General features: G+C 45.9%; 1 protein-coding gene across 1 annotated transcript in view; it reads right to left on the reverse strand.

Annotated features, from left to right (window-relative positions):
- Positions 1-12,320: 12,320 nt before the first annotated feature.
- The window catches only part of VGLL4 (vestigial like family member 4), a 53,966-nt gene continuing 50,220 nt past the window's right edge, over positions 12,321-16,066 (reverse strand). The window contains exon 5 of the mRNA XM_054281314.1: positions 12,321-13,583. Within this exon, the coding sequence (XP_054137289.1) occupies positions 13,321-13,583 (263 nt within the window). The 3' untranslated portion in view covers positions 12,321-13,320. The remainder of the gene's footprint in view (positions 13,584-16,066) is intronic.

The raw sequence follows: 16,066 nt of genomic DNA on the forward strand, positions 1-16,066 counted from the left end.
CTGTCACTGTGTCACTGCCACTGTGTCACTGTCACTGTCACTGTCACTGTGTCACTGCCACTGTGTCACTGTCACTGTGTCACTGTGTCACTGTCACCATCACTGTCACAGTCACGGCAACTGTCACTGTGTCACTGCCACTGTCACTGTGTCACTGTCATTGTGTCACTGCCACTGTGTCACTGTCACTGTGTCACTGTCATTGTCACTGTCACTGTCATTGTGTCACTGCCACTGTGTCACTGTCACTGTGTCACTGTCACTGCCACTGTCACTGTCACTGCCATTGTCACTGCCACTGTCACTGTGTCACTGTCACTGTGTCACTGCCACTGTCACTGTGTCACACAGTCACTGTCATTGTGTCACTGTCACTGCCATTGTCACTACCACTGTCACTGTGTCACTGTCACTGTGTCACTGTCATTGTCACTGTCACTGTCATTGTGTCACTGCCACTGTGTCACTGTCACTGTGTCACTGTCACTGCCACTGTCACTGTCACTGCCATTGTCACTGCCACTGTCACTGTGTCACTGTCACTGTGTCACTGCCACTGTCACTGTGTCACACTGTCACTGTCATTGTGTCACTGTCACTGTGTCACTGTCACTGTCAGTCATTGTCACTGTCACTGTCATTGTGTCACTGTCACTGTGTCACTGTCACTGTGTCACTGTGTCACTGTCACTGTGTCACTGTCATTGTCACTGTCACTGCAACAGGAGTATTGGTGATATTTCTGCCTGATGTCAGGGAGGAATGGTGCATCTGACTCCATCCTATCAGAAGGCTAATTAATTACTTCATTATACTGTATTATTCCATATTAAATTACATTATATTACACCTACACTGAGTCTGCCAAGCACTGCACTGCACAGAATTGTGTGACAGCCCACAGTCCTGACACACACACCTGGATTCAATTGGCCAATGAATCAAAACACTCACACCAGAATCCAATTATTAGAACCTAATCTAATAATCTAATTATTATTATTTAATTCCCTTCAGGTAAAGAATCTTCCACAATGCAATGCACTTGTGAGCAGCACAGAAGCAGTAAATGAGATAAGAATCATTTTCCCTTTCTCTGAGGCTCAGAGAATGTGAATCCCAGGAATATTCTTGGGAAGTGACACCTTGGCTTAGATGGGTTCAATTGCCCAATGAACCACAACACTCACACCAGAATCTAATTATTAATTCCCTTCAGATAGACAATCTTGCACAATGCATTCTGCTTGTGAACAACAGAGTAGTAAATGATATAAGAATTTTCTTCCTCTGAGACTCAGAGAATGTGAATCCCAGAAATTTCTTGGGAAGTTGTGCCTTGCTTTTCTCAGTGCACAGAAATGCAAATGCAGCGGGAGCTGCAGAGGAGGCAGGGCAGGGGTGCTGCCCATGGCAGGGATGGGTGTGAGTGCCAGGCCATCACCCAGCTGCTCCTGTGCTTGGCCCCTGCTTGGGGCAGCAGCAGCTTTGGGGGCTGGCAGAGCCCTGCAGCCTTTGGGGGGCTCTGCCTGCCCAGTGAGAGCCCCCAGGCAGAGCCTCTGTTCTGGCATTTAAAGCAGAACTCAAAGGGAAGTGGGGTCAGGGCTGCTCTGGGTCATGGGCTTTCTTCCACTGATGCCAAACTCTGGCTCTATTATGAATTAACATTATTTTTCAGATGACACATTAGGCCAAATTTCTTTTTTAAAATGTTCTGTATTTCTTCTGCATCTCTTTCTACTTTTAAAGATTTTTTAAAAATTCATCTTACCTTCCTAAAGTGTCTGTTGAGTTTCCTTTATTTTCAAAATTACCTTATAAATTGCTTTTAAGGGAAAGCTCTCACTGAAGTCCCACCCAGAGGATTGATCCTATTGCTACATCCCAGCGATTCCTCATTTTTGGCACAAGCTGGGGACACTGAGATGCAGGTGGTGTGAATGTGATAACATCACCACTATTTACCTATAAAAAGGCAATTTTCCTGTAATTAAAACATTTGCTGTTGCATGTCTCTTGCATACATTTAGGCCCTATTTGTGATTTTTCCTTGGGCAGTAGTTGGGATGACTGAGCTGTAAATTCTGTGCCATGGACTCAGTCTTTAGCAACACCACAAACTTAAGTCAAGGGTTTTTAGCCCTGATTTTCAAGGCAGGGATGGAGCAGTCCCAGCTTTGCCCTGGGGCTGGACACATCCTGGTTTCACTCCCAGCCATGATGGGATCTGCTCATTCCTTTTCCTGTGGATGGTATTTGGAAATGTCATTAAGAGATTCAGTGAGATAACGTCAAGATAGCAATTCCTAAAAGTCCTGTGGGAGCAGAGAATAACAAAATACCTGTTGATGTCAGATGCTGGAGAAGAATGGGACTGAAATGTCACAGGGGGTGACACTCAGGACATGGGGACGTGCAGCACAGCACGATTCAGAGCATGACCAAAGCTCTGCTCTCAATTATTCCCTTCCTTTAGTTGAGGGTGAATTCAGGCATTTTCTAAGCCAAGGTGTCACAGTTTGGAGTGCAATGTCATGAATTACTGAGGCTTTTTGAAAACACTGCTATTTAAAGCACCTCTGTCCTCTCTGCGGCTGCCACAGGAGATTCTTTGTCTGTCCAGAGCTCCTTGGGCTGTGAGAGGCAGGAAAAGCCCTGAGAGTCTGAGCAGCTTCAGAGGGCTGGGCACAGCAAGCCCAAGCTCATGGAGGCACTGGGCAAGAAGATGAATAATGCAGATTGTGGGGGTGATGCAGCTCTGCCTCCCCCTCACTCTGTTACTGCCTTGCAGCTGCGTTGGGACAACTGCTCCAGGAGTTACTGGAATTCATTGGCCTCAGTTTTGGATGCCCAGCTTGGGATGCTCCTTGATCGTGTCTTAAACTGGGTTTCAGAGTTCTGAGAGAAGTCTGATGTCAAATGTAAAGACAATCTTCCCCCGAGCATGTATTTTTAAAAGTTCTGTGTGTGAAAGAGGAATAAATAAATAAAGGTGCTCTTACCTTGTCACTGCTCTCTGTTTGAGTTTGGTTTTTCTCTGCAGGTGTACTCTGGGCTCTGTGGGACAAATCAGCTGAAATGGAGTCCCCAAAGAGCTTTGCTGTTCTCATGGAACACAAACATCAGGAAGGGAAATGTCATTTCATGCTCTTTTTAAAGGGAGTTCCTGGTTTTGAGGCTCGTGGTGTTTGTTCCCCATGTCAGTGCAGGAGTTTGGCTCTGTCCCAGTGATCCCAGGGGATTGGGATCCACACTCAGCTGGAATTGGGGTGAAGGAGCTCAGAAACCCAGGCTGAGAGGACAGGGAATGGAGGCTGAGCCCTACCAGGCCAGGCTGGCATTGCAATTCCTGTCCCCAGGAACCAAAGCTTTGGATCCATTTGGTGCCTTGACTTTGGTCATGGAACAGAATTCAGAAACAAATAAGAATTGGGTTTGAATTTTTAAAAATAATAATTCTTAATCAACAAGCATTTCTTAATGCTGATCCTATATTATAAATATACACCAGAGGAGAGGAAAAAAGAGGGTTTGTTCCCTTCCTAAGTGAACTCAGTACAAAGTGTAAATAAGTTGCCATGACCTGTAATTTGTTGGGCTCTACAGGGGTGTTACTGATATTTTTGTGTTTTACAAACCTTCCCAATGTTGTCATTGGCTTTTCACCAGTTAAACTTTTCACTAAAAAAATCCAAGAAACTACAAAACTTCCATTATCAGAGAAGAGCAAATGAGCTGAGAAATCCTGTGAAAGCCTCACCCACTGCCCCAAATCCCTGCTGCAGTGAAACTCCAGCAATTCTTTTGTCCTTCCACGTCCATGATTTCCTTCCCTCCCTTGTTCCAGCTCTAGATGGGAGATGTGGAGGGGCAGAAGAAGAGGAGGAACCTGGAGGAGAGGCAGGAAAAGCAGCTGGAAGGAGCCCAGTTTGGAGCTTTCCCAGCACAGGAATTGTCCCTGGTTTGGGGAGCTCCAGTTCATCCCCCAGCCCTGGCACATCCCTTTGCCTGCCCAGGGTTTGTCTCTGGGCAGCTCTCCTGAGCCTCAGCATCAATTTTAATTTTTCTTTTGGGGTTTCCAGACTTTTATAGAGCTATGGGAGCTGTGGCTGTGAGGTTTCAGAGGGTCCCAGGCAGCTCTCAGCCCCTCTGTGCAGAATTGAAATTAAATTTCTTTCTTGTTACCCAGCTCTGGTGCTCTCTAAAAGGACAGGAATATTCTGAATTTGTACCTACAGAGCAATTCAAGCCACAGATTTGCTTGAGCAGAGCCCCCAGCCCTGAGCTGAATCAATAAATGCAATTCTGGAGGATATTGTCCCTGGTTTGGGGAGCTCCAGTTCATCCCCCAGCCCTGGCACATCCCTTTGCCTGCCCAGGGTTTGTCTCTGGGCAGCTCTCCTGAGCCTCAGCACCATTTTATTTTTTTTTATTTTGGGGTTTCGAGATTTTGTGGAGCTATGGGAGCTGTGACTGTGAGCAAGGCTGAGCAAGGAAAAGCCCTTCAGAGGGTCCCAGGCAGCTCTGAGCTCCTCTGAGCAGAAATGAAATGCAATTTCTCTCTTGTCATCTAGCTCCTTTGGTGCTCTCAGGAAGGACAGAAATGTTCTGAATTTGTACCTACAGAGCAATTCAAGCCACAGATTTGCTTGAGCAGAGTCCCCAGCCCTGAGCTGAGTCAATAAATGCAGTTCTGGAGGGTTCATTTGTGATTTTGTAGCTCAGTGAGCAATCCTGGGCTCCCAATCCCCATCCCCATCCAGGCTCTGTTTGGGTTTGAGGTTGGGCTGGAGCTGTTCCCACTTTGGGGATGCAGAGCTCAGCAGTGCAGGTTCCCTGAGGGGAGAAGCTTTGCTTTGCACCAGCCTGGGGAAATTGCAGCTTTCCCAACTCTCAGAATGCCGCTGCTCTCCCAGAGCTGGGGTTTTGTTCTTTTGTGCTCCTCCAATTCCCAAGGATCTGTTTTCTTTTTTTTTTTTCTTCCATTTCAAAACGAACCCATCTGTTTTGCGGCCGTGTCAAAAAAGGCTTGAAAATGTGAAGCTAAATGCCTCAAGAACAGAATTAACTCCAAATGTCAGCATTCAGAATAACCTGATTTCCATTTTACTCCTGAAAAATTGGAGTGAAATATTGGAGTGAAAAATTGGAGTGAAAAATTGGAGTGAAAAATTGGAGAGAAATATTGACGTGAAACATTTTCTGAGTGTTGGGAGTGCACAAAACAGTTGTGAGATATCTTCTAGAATTGATCCCATGAGTTATATCCCAAATATCTGATGGTAAAAAAGCTTTTCAGGCCCTGCAGCACTTTGATGTTGCTCTGTTTGTTGTCCCTGGTTCTGTGCAGGACAAGCAGCCACAGAGCAGTGGAGATTTATGCAAGCAATATAATATAATATAAAAGCAATGCTCTGTATCTGTTCTTTAGCATTAAAAAGGCAGAAAACAAATTTTTGGATGGCTGGGGAATTGTGTAAAGAAGTCTCCAAAGTGCAGAGTGATGTGTGAGCTGATTTAGCTGTGCTGGTAAATGATAAAATGGTCAAATGGTCAAATGGTAAAATGGACATTTCTCTTAAGGAAATCCATGGGATTTGTTTGGGGATGTGTCCCAGGATGGAGAGGAGATGGATCTGCCATGGGGCAGTGCTAAAAGTAGCCACATTTTCCTCTAAATAGAGAATATTTCCTGCCTCCACTTTGTCTGTAATGATCCCTGATGGGTGGATCTGCATTGGGTTTGATCCTCAGCCTCTGCCCCAGTGTAATTCACATTTCCTGTGAGAATTGCTGGGACCAAAACTGCATCAGCTGCCACAGGGCAGAGCAGGAGGAGAATCCCACACTCCTCTTCCTGCATTTCCAGGCAGAAATTGTTTATTTGTTGGATTAATCACCACTCAGAGGTACAGACGTGTCAGCAAAGGCAGGATTTGATTTACTGCTGCTGATTTTGCATCATCCTCAAAGGTCAGAGCTTGACTCACAGCCTGCATTTGTCAGCCTGGCAGCAACCAAAGCATTATTTTCTGTTGAGAGGAAATCTGGTGAAAATCTTTCAAACCAGCCCTGGGATTGTTTTCAATGGTGACTTTGCAGTTTTTGAGTTTTTCCTTCATTTTCCCACCTGAAAATTCCATGTTTGAGTTAATTCCATTAATTACTTTGCCCAGACCAGGGACTGGAGGCTGAATTAGCTGTCAGAGGAGGGGAGCACAACAAAGTGCTCTGAAATAGGATAATTTATGCAACACCTTTAAAAGCTGAAGTGCATTTTACCTTTCTGTGGTTGATTCTGAGCCCTGTTCTTAGCCTGTCACATCTTGATCAGAGCAAAGAAAATATCTGCAGTGCTTTCAGATATTTTTTTCCTCTGGGCACTTTCCTGATGCATCCTTGGGGCTTTCTCTTTTTTATGTACCTGTGTATTAATGTGCTGAGTTCTAGGGGAAAAATGAGAATCTTGCTTGCATTTAACAACCAGGTCTGCTGGTCATTGCTGTTACTTTATTCATGGGATTGCAGGTTAATAAATGACCTCTTTTATTCTTGATTTTCCAATTCCTGAGGGAGGTATGAGAGCCACTGGGAAGGAGAGACAAGCGCCAAAATGTTGGAATTAAGGTGAAAAGCTTCACAGCAGAGTGTGATTTTATTTTTAGCAGCTCTGATTTGGGGTGTGTTTGTGCATGGAACACAGGACAGGGCAGTAAAAATTGAAAAATTGCATCAACCTCAGCCCAGGTATGTCAGGGAAATCAAGAGAAAAGCCTTTGTTCCCTGAGGGGCTCTTGGAAGCCACCCACACTTTCCTCTGGGGAAATTGATAAACTGAGATTTTCTGTAGGATTTTCTTAGCAGGAGCCCAAGAATTCACCCCTTGGAAGGGAAAAGGAAAAGGAAAAGGAAAAGGAAAAGGAAAAGGAAAAGGAAAAGGAAAAGCCCTTGCTTTGATCTGTGAGTATCGTTAGTTCTTCCCACTATTTTCATCTCTATTTCCCCTGCTAAAAAACCAGGTAAGTGAATATTGCAGTGTGGCAGTGAGAGCAGGGAAATATTATATTATATTATATTATATTATATTATATTATATTATATTATATTATATTATATATTATATTGTATTGCATTGTATTGTATTGTATTGTATTGTATTGTATTGTATTGTATTATATTATATCTTGGGAAATATTATTTTTTAAATGTGTTGAATCATTTTTTTTCCTCTGAAAGCAAAAACAATCCTGTATTTTTAACTCCCTAGAACTACTCTAACCCCAGTGGTACATTGTTTATATTTTAACAAATATATAATATAATAAAATATAAACACATTGTTTATATTTTAACACACAAGCCAGATGTCATTAACACAACCCAGAGTATTTTGCTGTTTTCAGGAAGCTGGAGATGAGGGCTTTGTGTTTTCCTGCATTAAAAAAGGTAACTTTGATTCCCCAGGAGCAGAGGCTCTCAGAGGGGCTCTGTGTGCAGAGAATTTCCCCAAAGTGAGTGAACACTTGGGAGATAAGCAGAGTTTGGCCATGAAATGTAGCAGGCTTTGGTGTTGACAGATGCCTTTGTGCCTCCCTGTGACGGAGAGAAGACATGTTCTCCCTGGCATTTCAGAAAGCTGCTGCTTAGCAAAACAAAACGTGAAATTTGGCTGAGCAGCGCAGCAGTGAGCAGTGAAACTGGCTGAGCAAGGAAAGACTGAGAGGATCTCGTGTGCCTGCAGTGAGAGGAGGCAGTAACAGCTTTGTCATGGTGGGAAATGAGCCTGTGGAAAAAGAAATTCTGGTTTTTCCAAATGCACTGCAGTGGGAATGTCCAGGTGTAAGTGATCCCATGCCAGCATTCCCAGCAGAGAGGGACACCCCTGGCTGTGGATGTCCCAGTGCCACAGCAATCAGCAGCTCCAAACCCCTGAACCTGGCCCTTGTTGGCTGAACTGGGCTCCTGACCCTTCCCAAAGGAGAATTCCTTCTCTGGCACTTCTCTGGACAGTGCCCACCACAGGGAAGGGGTGTCGCAGACATTTTTTCATAGAAATTCTTTCTTTGGGACTTGTTCATCTTCTGGGAAACTGAGGCCCCAGAAAGAGAATGTAAACAATGATTATCAGCTGCTGTGAAATGCAATAGGATGTACCTGTGATTGGTTCATGTTCCATGTGTACAATTAAGGGCCAATCACAGGAGCAAGCTCAGGAAAAGATTCCCTGGACACAGAACTTTGTGATAGATTCTTTACGATTCTATTCTTAGGTTAGCAGCCTCTGCAACTTCTCTTCTTATTCTTTTTAGTATAGTCATAATGCATTATATATCATATATCAATAAATCCAGCCTTCTGATCATCAAACAAGATTCTTATCCTTCTCTCACCCTGGAGACCTTCGTCAGGTCGTTGTAATAAAGGGCAGCTCAGGAGCTGGGAATGTGCTGGGAATGGGCTCCTGCTGGCCACTGGTCCCACTGCAGCCTAAAAATCCGCATTTAAATTATCTTGGCTGTCTTATACCCAAGCAAGCACTTGAGGCAGCTGTTGCAGAGAGGGGCAGAACATTCCCATTTCAAAAGAGGTGAAAACGATTATTAATGGATATAATTACATGGATATAATTATTAAATGGATATAATGTCTATCAAGAGCTGTTCAGGGATAAATGTGCTTTATCCTACCTTGTAATCCAGCTGTGGAATCCCTGTGTGCCCAGGGAGCAGAGCTGGAGACTGGGAGCACACCTGGGGCTGGGACAGGGATCAGGAGCAGGCAGAGGGCTTGGAATTTCTAGAAGGATCTAAAGATGTGTGAGCAGCCCTGGGCCAAGGCTGAGGGTGCCACCCTGGGGAGAGCACCAATGGCACGGGAAGTGGCACTGGAAATGCTGCTGGGGGTGGCACACTGAGAACAGGAGCTGGTGGCACTGCTGGGACACTGGAGAAGTCACCATTGACAGGGAGTTTGAGCAGTGCCACTGCCAGGCCACTGAGTGCCACCCCAGTGCCACTGCCAGGCTCCTGAGTGCCACCTCAGTGCCACTGCCAGGCCACTGAGTGCCACCCCAGTGCCACTGCCAGGCCAGTGAGTGCCACCCCAGTGCCACTGGCAGGCTCCTGAGTGCCACCCCAGTGCCACTGCCAGGCCAGTGAGTGCCACCCCAGTGCCACTGCCAGGCCACTGAGTGCCACCCCAGTGCCACTGCCAGGCTGCTGAGTGCCACCCCAGTGCCACTGCCAGGTTCCTGCTGCCACCTCAGTGCCACTGCCAGGTTCCTAAGTGCCACCCCAGTGCCACTGCCAGGTTCCTGAGTGCCACCTCAGTGCCACTGCCAGGCCACTGAGTGCCACCCCATTGCCACTGCCAGGCTCCTGAGGTGCCCTCAGCCCAGCTGGGCAGCCCAGGGCTCACTGTGGGCACTCAGTGTCACTGGGCACAGCTGTGGGGCCCAGGCAGTCACACAGGGCTGGCACCTGTGCCACCCCTCCAGGGCACACCAGCACTGGATGGATTTGCCTGCACAGGTGATTTTCACACCCAGCCCAGCCTGAAATGCACCCACAGCACACTCAGGAGAGGGCACTGCCCGAGCTGGGCATCCCTGAGGGTGTCTGTGCTGCCAGCTCTGATTTCTGACATGGAAATGGCTGGGTTGAAATCAGCAAAGGTGCCTCTCATTCAGCTCCCAGAAGACGCCACTACAAACACTGAGACATTTGAAGAAATACTGAGTGTCTGGGTGGTTCCTCCATGGTGCCAGTTGGAAAAACCCTTTTTCCATGCAGGAAATGGAGTTTGCTGTGAGTTACTGACCTGGGAGCCAGCCCTGAGCCTGGCCTGTGTCATGGAGCCCCCAAATCATCGGTGCAGGGACATTTTCCCTTCCCCTGGAGGGCTGTGGGGTGTCCTTGGCCTGTCTCCCACACCCTCTCATGGATCTTCAGCAGGGAAATGCTCCAGATGTGTTCCACCAACCCTCCTGAAGTGTTCTCATGGCATCTCCCTCACGCTGAGCCAGGCCTGCGTGTTCCCAAACCCTGCTGAGCCAAGAGGAACTTTGTGTCTCCTTCCTTTTAGGGCTTTTTTTCATTTTGGAGCCCTCTTTCTTGCCTGGCTCACAGGGCTTTCTCAAACTTAGGTAATTACAACCATTTTTTGAGAATTAACAATCTCCAGTGCCATTGGAATGCTCACTTGGACCAGAGGACAGTGGATGAACCAGAGGACAGTGGATGTCAAGATTTGAAATTCAGCTGTTTTTACCAGGGAGGGATTCTCTGAAGAAGTGGAGGAACCAAAAAAAATGCCACAAAATTGGTCTTTTCAGGAACAGAAATGCAGCAGCAGCTGGTGTTTTCCAAACCAGTCCCTGTCCAGGTGATTACAATCACTTTTTGAGAATTAACCACCTCCAGTGCCATTGGAATGTCACTCACCTGGACCAGAGCATGGTGGGTGTCAAGATTTGAAATTCAGCTGCTTTCACCAGAGAGGGATTCCCTGAAGAAGTTGAGGGACAAACAAAATGCCACAAAATTGGTCTTTTCAGGAACAGAAATGCAGCAGCAGGGTTTTTATTGCTGTAAAGGATTTCCTTGGGGTTATTCTGGTCCTAAAAAAGGTAAGGGTGCTTGGAATGAAGGCAGGATGTGGCCAGAGGTTTGATTCTGCCTCACACACACCAAATCCTGTCTCAGCAGGCAATACAGAGGCTTAGGAACACACCTGTGATTTAAGAGCACTTTATTGTTCTTTAAGGCTACTTTTAAGTACAAAAAAAAAAGATGGCCTGCCAAACCTTTTTTTTTTTTTTTCCAGGTGAAACAAGGCCACAAAAGAATGGTATATTACAGATTTACAAACACAGAGAGAATCTTTCAAACTGAACTGTAGATAACCTGGGTCTGTGAAGAAGATGATGGTGAGTTCAGTTTAGTGTCCTTCCACCTCCCCCCAACCCTTTGGCTTTCGTGACATTGTTGTGCCCAGTGTTTGCTTTACTGGACGTAGCACATTAAACTTTATTGCCCTCAAATCCATTTACCTATCTCAGATAAGTAAATGTAACCTTGTAAAACAGCTATTATTGAAAATATTAGCTTTAAAAAACATTATCTTATTTGTGTTTACAAAGAAATAGAGGAGTCACATTTTCCACAGAGTCCATCTACAGTATTAGTATTGACTGTTATACTGCTCAGTAGCCTGTAGCAATAACAAACGAGTGGCTATTAATGCTAATGCAGTGTCCTCATAGAATAACTGTGTTCCTGCACTTTTTACTGTATTACAGACAAATCTACAACAAAAAAAAAAAAGATCAACTTTTTTCTCCAAACAAATGAACAAAAAAAGAAAAAAAAAAAAAAAGAATGATTACAATAAAGGAAAAGGGAAAAATTAAATAGCTACATATCATTAACAAATTAATTGTTCCTCAAAAAATACCTACAAATTTCTCTGTACATTCTTTACGCACAGCGTAACGATGGTCTTAAAGTTACCTATATAAAAAAGTGTTCTTTTAACAATCTTCCTACAGAGAGTAGGGTACTGAATGCCAAAGCAAGGAAGCATTGACTACCCAGTAAGATGGTAGTGAAATGTGTAAAACTGGGGGTTTAGGTGTTGGGTTGGGGTTTTTTTGTGGTTTTTTTTTTCATTTTTTTACAGAAAATTGAGCAGCCACCTTCTCACCAAGAGTAAGAGCCAATCTCCCGATCTCTTTCTACCCTGCACCTTTTCCAAATTAAATAGCTTAACTTTAAAAAAAAAAAAAAAAACAAAACAAACCAAAAAAAGCATAAAATAAAAACCACAATGGACCCAATACTGTAACATAGTCCATAATACATCACGTGGAGTTCATCTTCCAACCAGTTCTCACTTCCTACACTGAGCCCATCCCTTCAGGGAGCCCAGCATAAAAACCAAGCCCTGGCTGCAACTGTCCTGGGAAGATGGAATGTACTGGGGAGAGTAGTTACACTTAACAAGAAGAAAGAGAAGCTCTTAGCACTAGCACAGCTGTGGTTTTATGCCTGCCTCTACTGCCTAATTTCTAGTTAGTAGCTATTAATATAGCAAATGATAATAAATGCAGTAATACCTGTATAAAATCTACTGGAGGAATGTATGCTGCGACTCGGCGTAGGCTGATGGGTAGGCTTTAAAAAAAAAAAAAAACAACCAAAATAAAAGAAACAAAGGGAAAGATCATCTTTCACAAACTGTAACAATCTGTTGTCCAGCCAGGATGTGTAAGGGTAGCAGTTCCTGCAGCTAGTTCAGGGTGGATTACACAGACTGGGGTAGGGAAGCAGATCCCTGTGAAGCAGCAGTGCTGCACGAGGCCTGTCCTGAGCTGCCCTCGCTGCTGCTGCCACTAAAGTGAATAGCAAATACAAATATCATAGAGTACAACTGTACCAGCAGTAAGTATATCTAGGGTTGTTACTGACAAAAATAAACTAATTCTGAAGAGAAGCTAATAAGTATTATGATTCTTACTGTCTATACATTAATAGATACCAGCTATTTTTCATAAAACATGCATCGTTAAGCACTATGGAACCCTCCAACCTCAGCTCTATTCTAACAAACTGCAGTGTTTAGGAAAAAATGCCCGTGTTCTGTAAATTATGCAGTCCAGTTGCAAGCACTAAGCACCTGAAATCTAAAGAGAGAAAGACCTATAACCTGTATGAGACTTCCCCTTCCAAAGCTGTTTTGCTCTAAGAAAAAATCAAACTGATAGAAATGTCATCCTTAAACCCTTTTTTCAGCAGTTTGCCCTCAAAATATTTAGCCTCTTCCAGAAAGTTGCTGTGCAACTTCAGTCCTCCTCCAATAGTGCAAATCATACATGACAGTTCTTTTCAAGTATATACATACGAAATTACTTCACAGAGGGAAAAAAAAAAAAAAAAAAAAAAAAGCAATGTAAGCAAACCAGACAAATTCTAGTCTTGAGAAAAGCTAAGAAAAGCAAAAAAAGCACTTGGGTCAACCAACTAAGTGTAATGGCTTTTGTGGATTAGCGTGCATTATTTTTTTAAGGGGCAGCAGATTTGCATCAGAGGTTTCTTTGGTAATTGAGGCAGGAAGAAAAGGATGCTACATCGTATGAATCTTTATGAAATAGTTCCTGCTATCATCTTTAAGGGCACCCTTTTACAAAAACAACAAAAAAAACCAACAAAGTGAGTACACAAAACCGTGTGCTGCAAACTAACCTCCCCTCCCCAGCACTAGTGAAGCACTTGTTCCAAGCTCAGTCAAAGCACGCAGCTCCCGGCGGGAAGGGCTCTGTCCTCAGGAGGCCACGGAGGGCGAGTGGTTGTGGCTGACCATGTGTGAGGAGGGCGACGCCCGGCCCCGCCGCGCCTCGGGGCTGCCGCCCACGGCGTCCTTGGCAGCCTTGATCTGCAGCCACGTGTCCCCCAGGGCTTTGGCAAAGTGGTCATCCACCGAGCCCGTGATGGACACCGAGTTTGCCACCGGCTCCGGCTCCTTGTAGTTCTTGCCCAGGCTCCTGCGGAAGTGCTCCTCCACCACCGGGTCACACGCAGTGGTGGCTGTGGGGACAGCAGCACACAGGGGCACTTCAGACTCTGCACACTGCACCTCGTCCTGCTTTCTCTCACATACCTTGAAATGGCTTGGCTTGGAGGGAGCTTAATGCTCAACCACCCCTAACCACACCTTCCACTGTCCCAGGCTGCTCCAAGCCCATCCAACCCGGCCTTGGGCACTGCCAGGGATCCAGGGGCAGCCACAGCAGCCAGGGCCTGCCCACCCTCAGGAACAATTCCTTCCCCATATCCCATCCAACCCTGCCCTCAGGGCCTGCACACCCTCAGGAACAATTCCTGCCCAATATCCCACCCAACCCTCCCCTCAGGGCCTGCCCACCCTCAGGAACAATTCCTTCCCCATATCCCATCCAACCCTGCCCTCAGGGCCTACCCACCCTCCCAGGAACAATTCCTTCCCAATATCCCACCCATCCCTGCCCACCCTCCCAGGAACAATTCCTTCCCCATATCCCATCCAAACCTGCCCTCAGGGTTGGATGGGATATTGGAAGGAAAAGCCAAACCAATATTGGTTTTCCAATTGATATTGGTTGGGAAAACCAAGCCAACACCTAAGCCCCCCAGTTTTACACATCTCACCCTCCCAGGAACAATTCCTTCCCAATTTCCCATTCAATCCTGCTCTCTGGGCCATAGGAAGCCATGCCCCTTATCCCACCACCCCAGGTCCTTGTCCCCAGTCCCTCCCCAGCTCTCCTGGAGCATTTTTAGGAACTGGCAGGGGTCTGAGCTCTCCCCAGGGCCTTCTACACCCCTCCATCTCTCCTAGGCTGTCTCCAGAGCAGAGGGGCTCCAGCCCCCAAAGCATCTCCCCTGTAGCCTAATGCCCTGTCACTACAAGTCCCCATCACTAGGGGGTCATCCCCATGATGACCTTCCTCACACCCTTACAGACCTAGGAGTGGGCAATGAGGTGGGAAGGAAAGAGTTAAAATGAAAAAAACCCAATTAAATTAAATACTTTTATGTTTCTGTGAGCATTTATATGTAATTGTATTTCTCCCTCAGGCAACTAACAGCTCCAGCTCCAGTTCTATGGAAACCTTCTCCCAAAACAATCACACAGAATTTATATTTAGGCTTAAATGGAGTTAATGATGTAAAGAGTTGTTTAAAATCAGCTCCCAAGCCTGCTGATAGCAGTCAGGTGTGAGGAGAGCCCATCCTAAACTGCAGCATGCCAAAAGCTGGGCTCAGGCTTTCATCTCACTCCACACACTTGTGCTGGGAGCAGTCAAAGCTAAATGAATCAGGAGCACTGCAGTAACTGCTGTAAGACTGTTACAAAAGCCTTAAAAGGCAGGTTTTGACCAAAAACTGTAGTAATTCCTCAGACTAAATATAAGAGCACTGCAGTTTAACAGTTTAGAATAAGTATTTGTGTGTCTTAATAAGAACTGTCTTTCCAAAAATACATGGAACTGTTGGGATCCATGGCACAGCCTTCCAGCTTGATTGATCCTAAAAATAAACCCAAGTGTCATGCACAGACACCTCTTCACCTGATAGGAACAGATCTTTTCTGGAAACACCCAGCCCTGTTCCCATGCCCACTGGAGCAGCTCTCCTGGGACCAGTAGCACCAGTTTGTGAGAAAACTTATAAAATCTGAGATCCCCAATCATTGATTTCTCCAAGAGTCTAAGGGGCTCCTTCAGCTCCCACTTCGAGTTGTTAACAGTGTACTGATCTTTGTAAAAATAAAAAAAGGACTATTTATAAAAAATACTAATAATTACCCTGCTGTGGGCTTTAGGTTGCTGCCTCCATCAGGCTGGTATTGTTCCATGGACACATCCTGCCCTGCAAGTTGAAGCTGTGCCCAGCAGGTAAAGGACTTTCAGGGGAAGGGCTGAGGTCCCCTGTGCTGTGTGTGCAGTGAGAGGGAGCAGGAACAGCCCAGCTCTCCCAGCCAGTGCTGCCTGAGCAGATTTCATCAAGGCACAAAGCTAAAGCTCCCTGCTTGGGTTGCTGTAGCAACTGCCCTCCAAAGGTTTTCTCCATGCAGAGCAGGGTGCAGGGCCCAGGCTTTGGGAGGGAATTTGTGGCTGCAGGAAAGATTTCTGTGAGTGCAGCTGAATCCCAAGAGTCTCCTGGCCATTGAGAGAGCAGGGGAAAATACAGCTCCTAAAAAAACAGCGTGGGGGGATCTGCTGGCCCTGGCTGCTGTTTGTCAGCTGGATTAAAATAAACATAATGACTAATTTGTCTGTGTGGGGTGCTTGGTTGTTTTTTTTTTAAATAAGCTTTTCCATGCAAGAAGAAAGAACACCTCTCCCTCCCTAGTTCTGCAGCAGTACCTCCAGCTGTGGCACAGGAGCAAACAAAGGGGTGTCCATCATTTCACCTCCTTTTCTCCCTGTCAATGTGGGCACAGTGGGGACCACTCTGCTCTGCTGGGACCCCAGTGAGGGCAGGCTGGAGGGTGGCACTGCCTTGGGGTGCAGTGCAAGGTGTGCTGG

This window comes from Melozone crissalis, unplaced genomic scaffold (assembly GCF_028551555.1).
Source record: "Melozone crissalis strain CALT ecotype California unplaced genomic scaffold, PUWL_Pcris_2 ptg000029l_1, whole genome shotgun sequence".
NCBI lineage: Eukaryota > Metazoa > Chordata > Aves > Passeriformes > Passerellidae > Melozone > Melozone crissalis.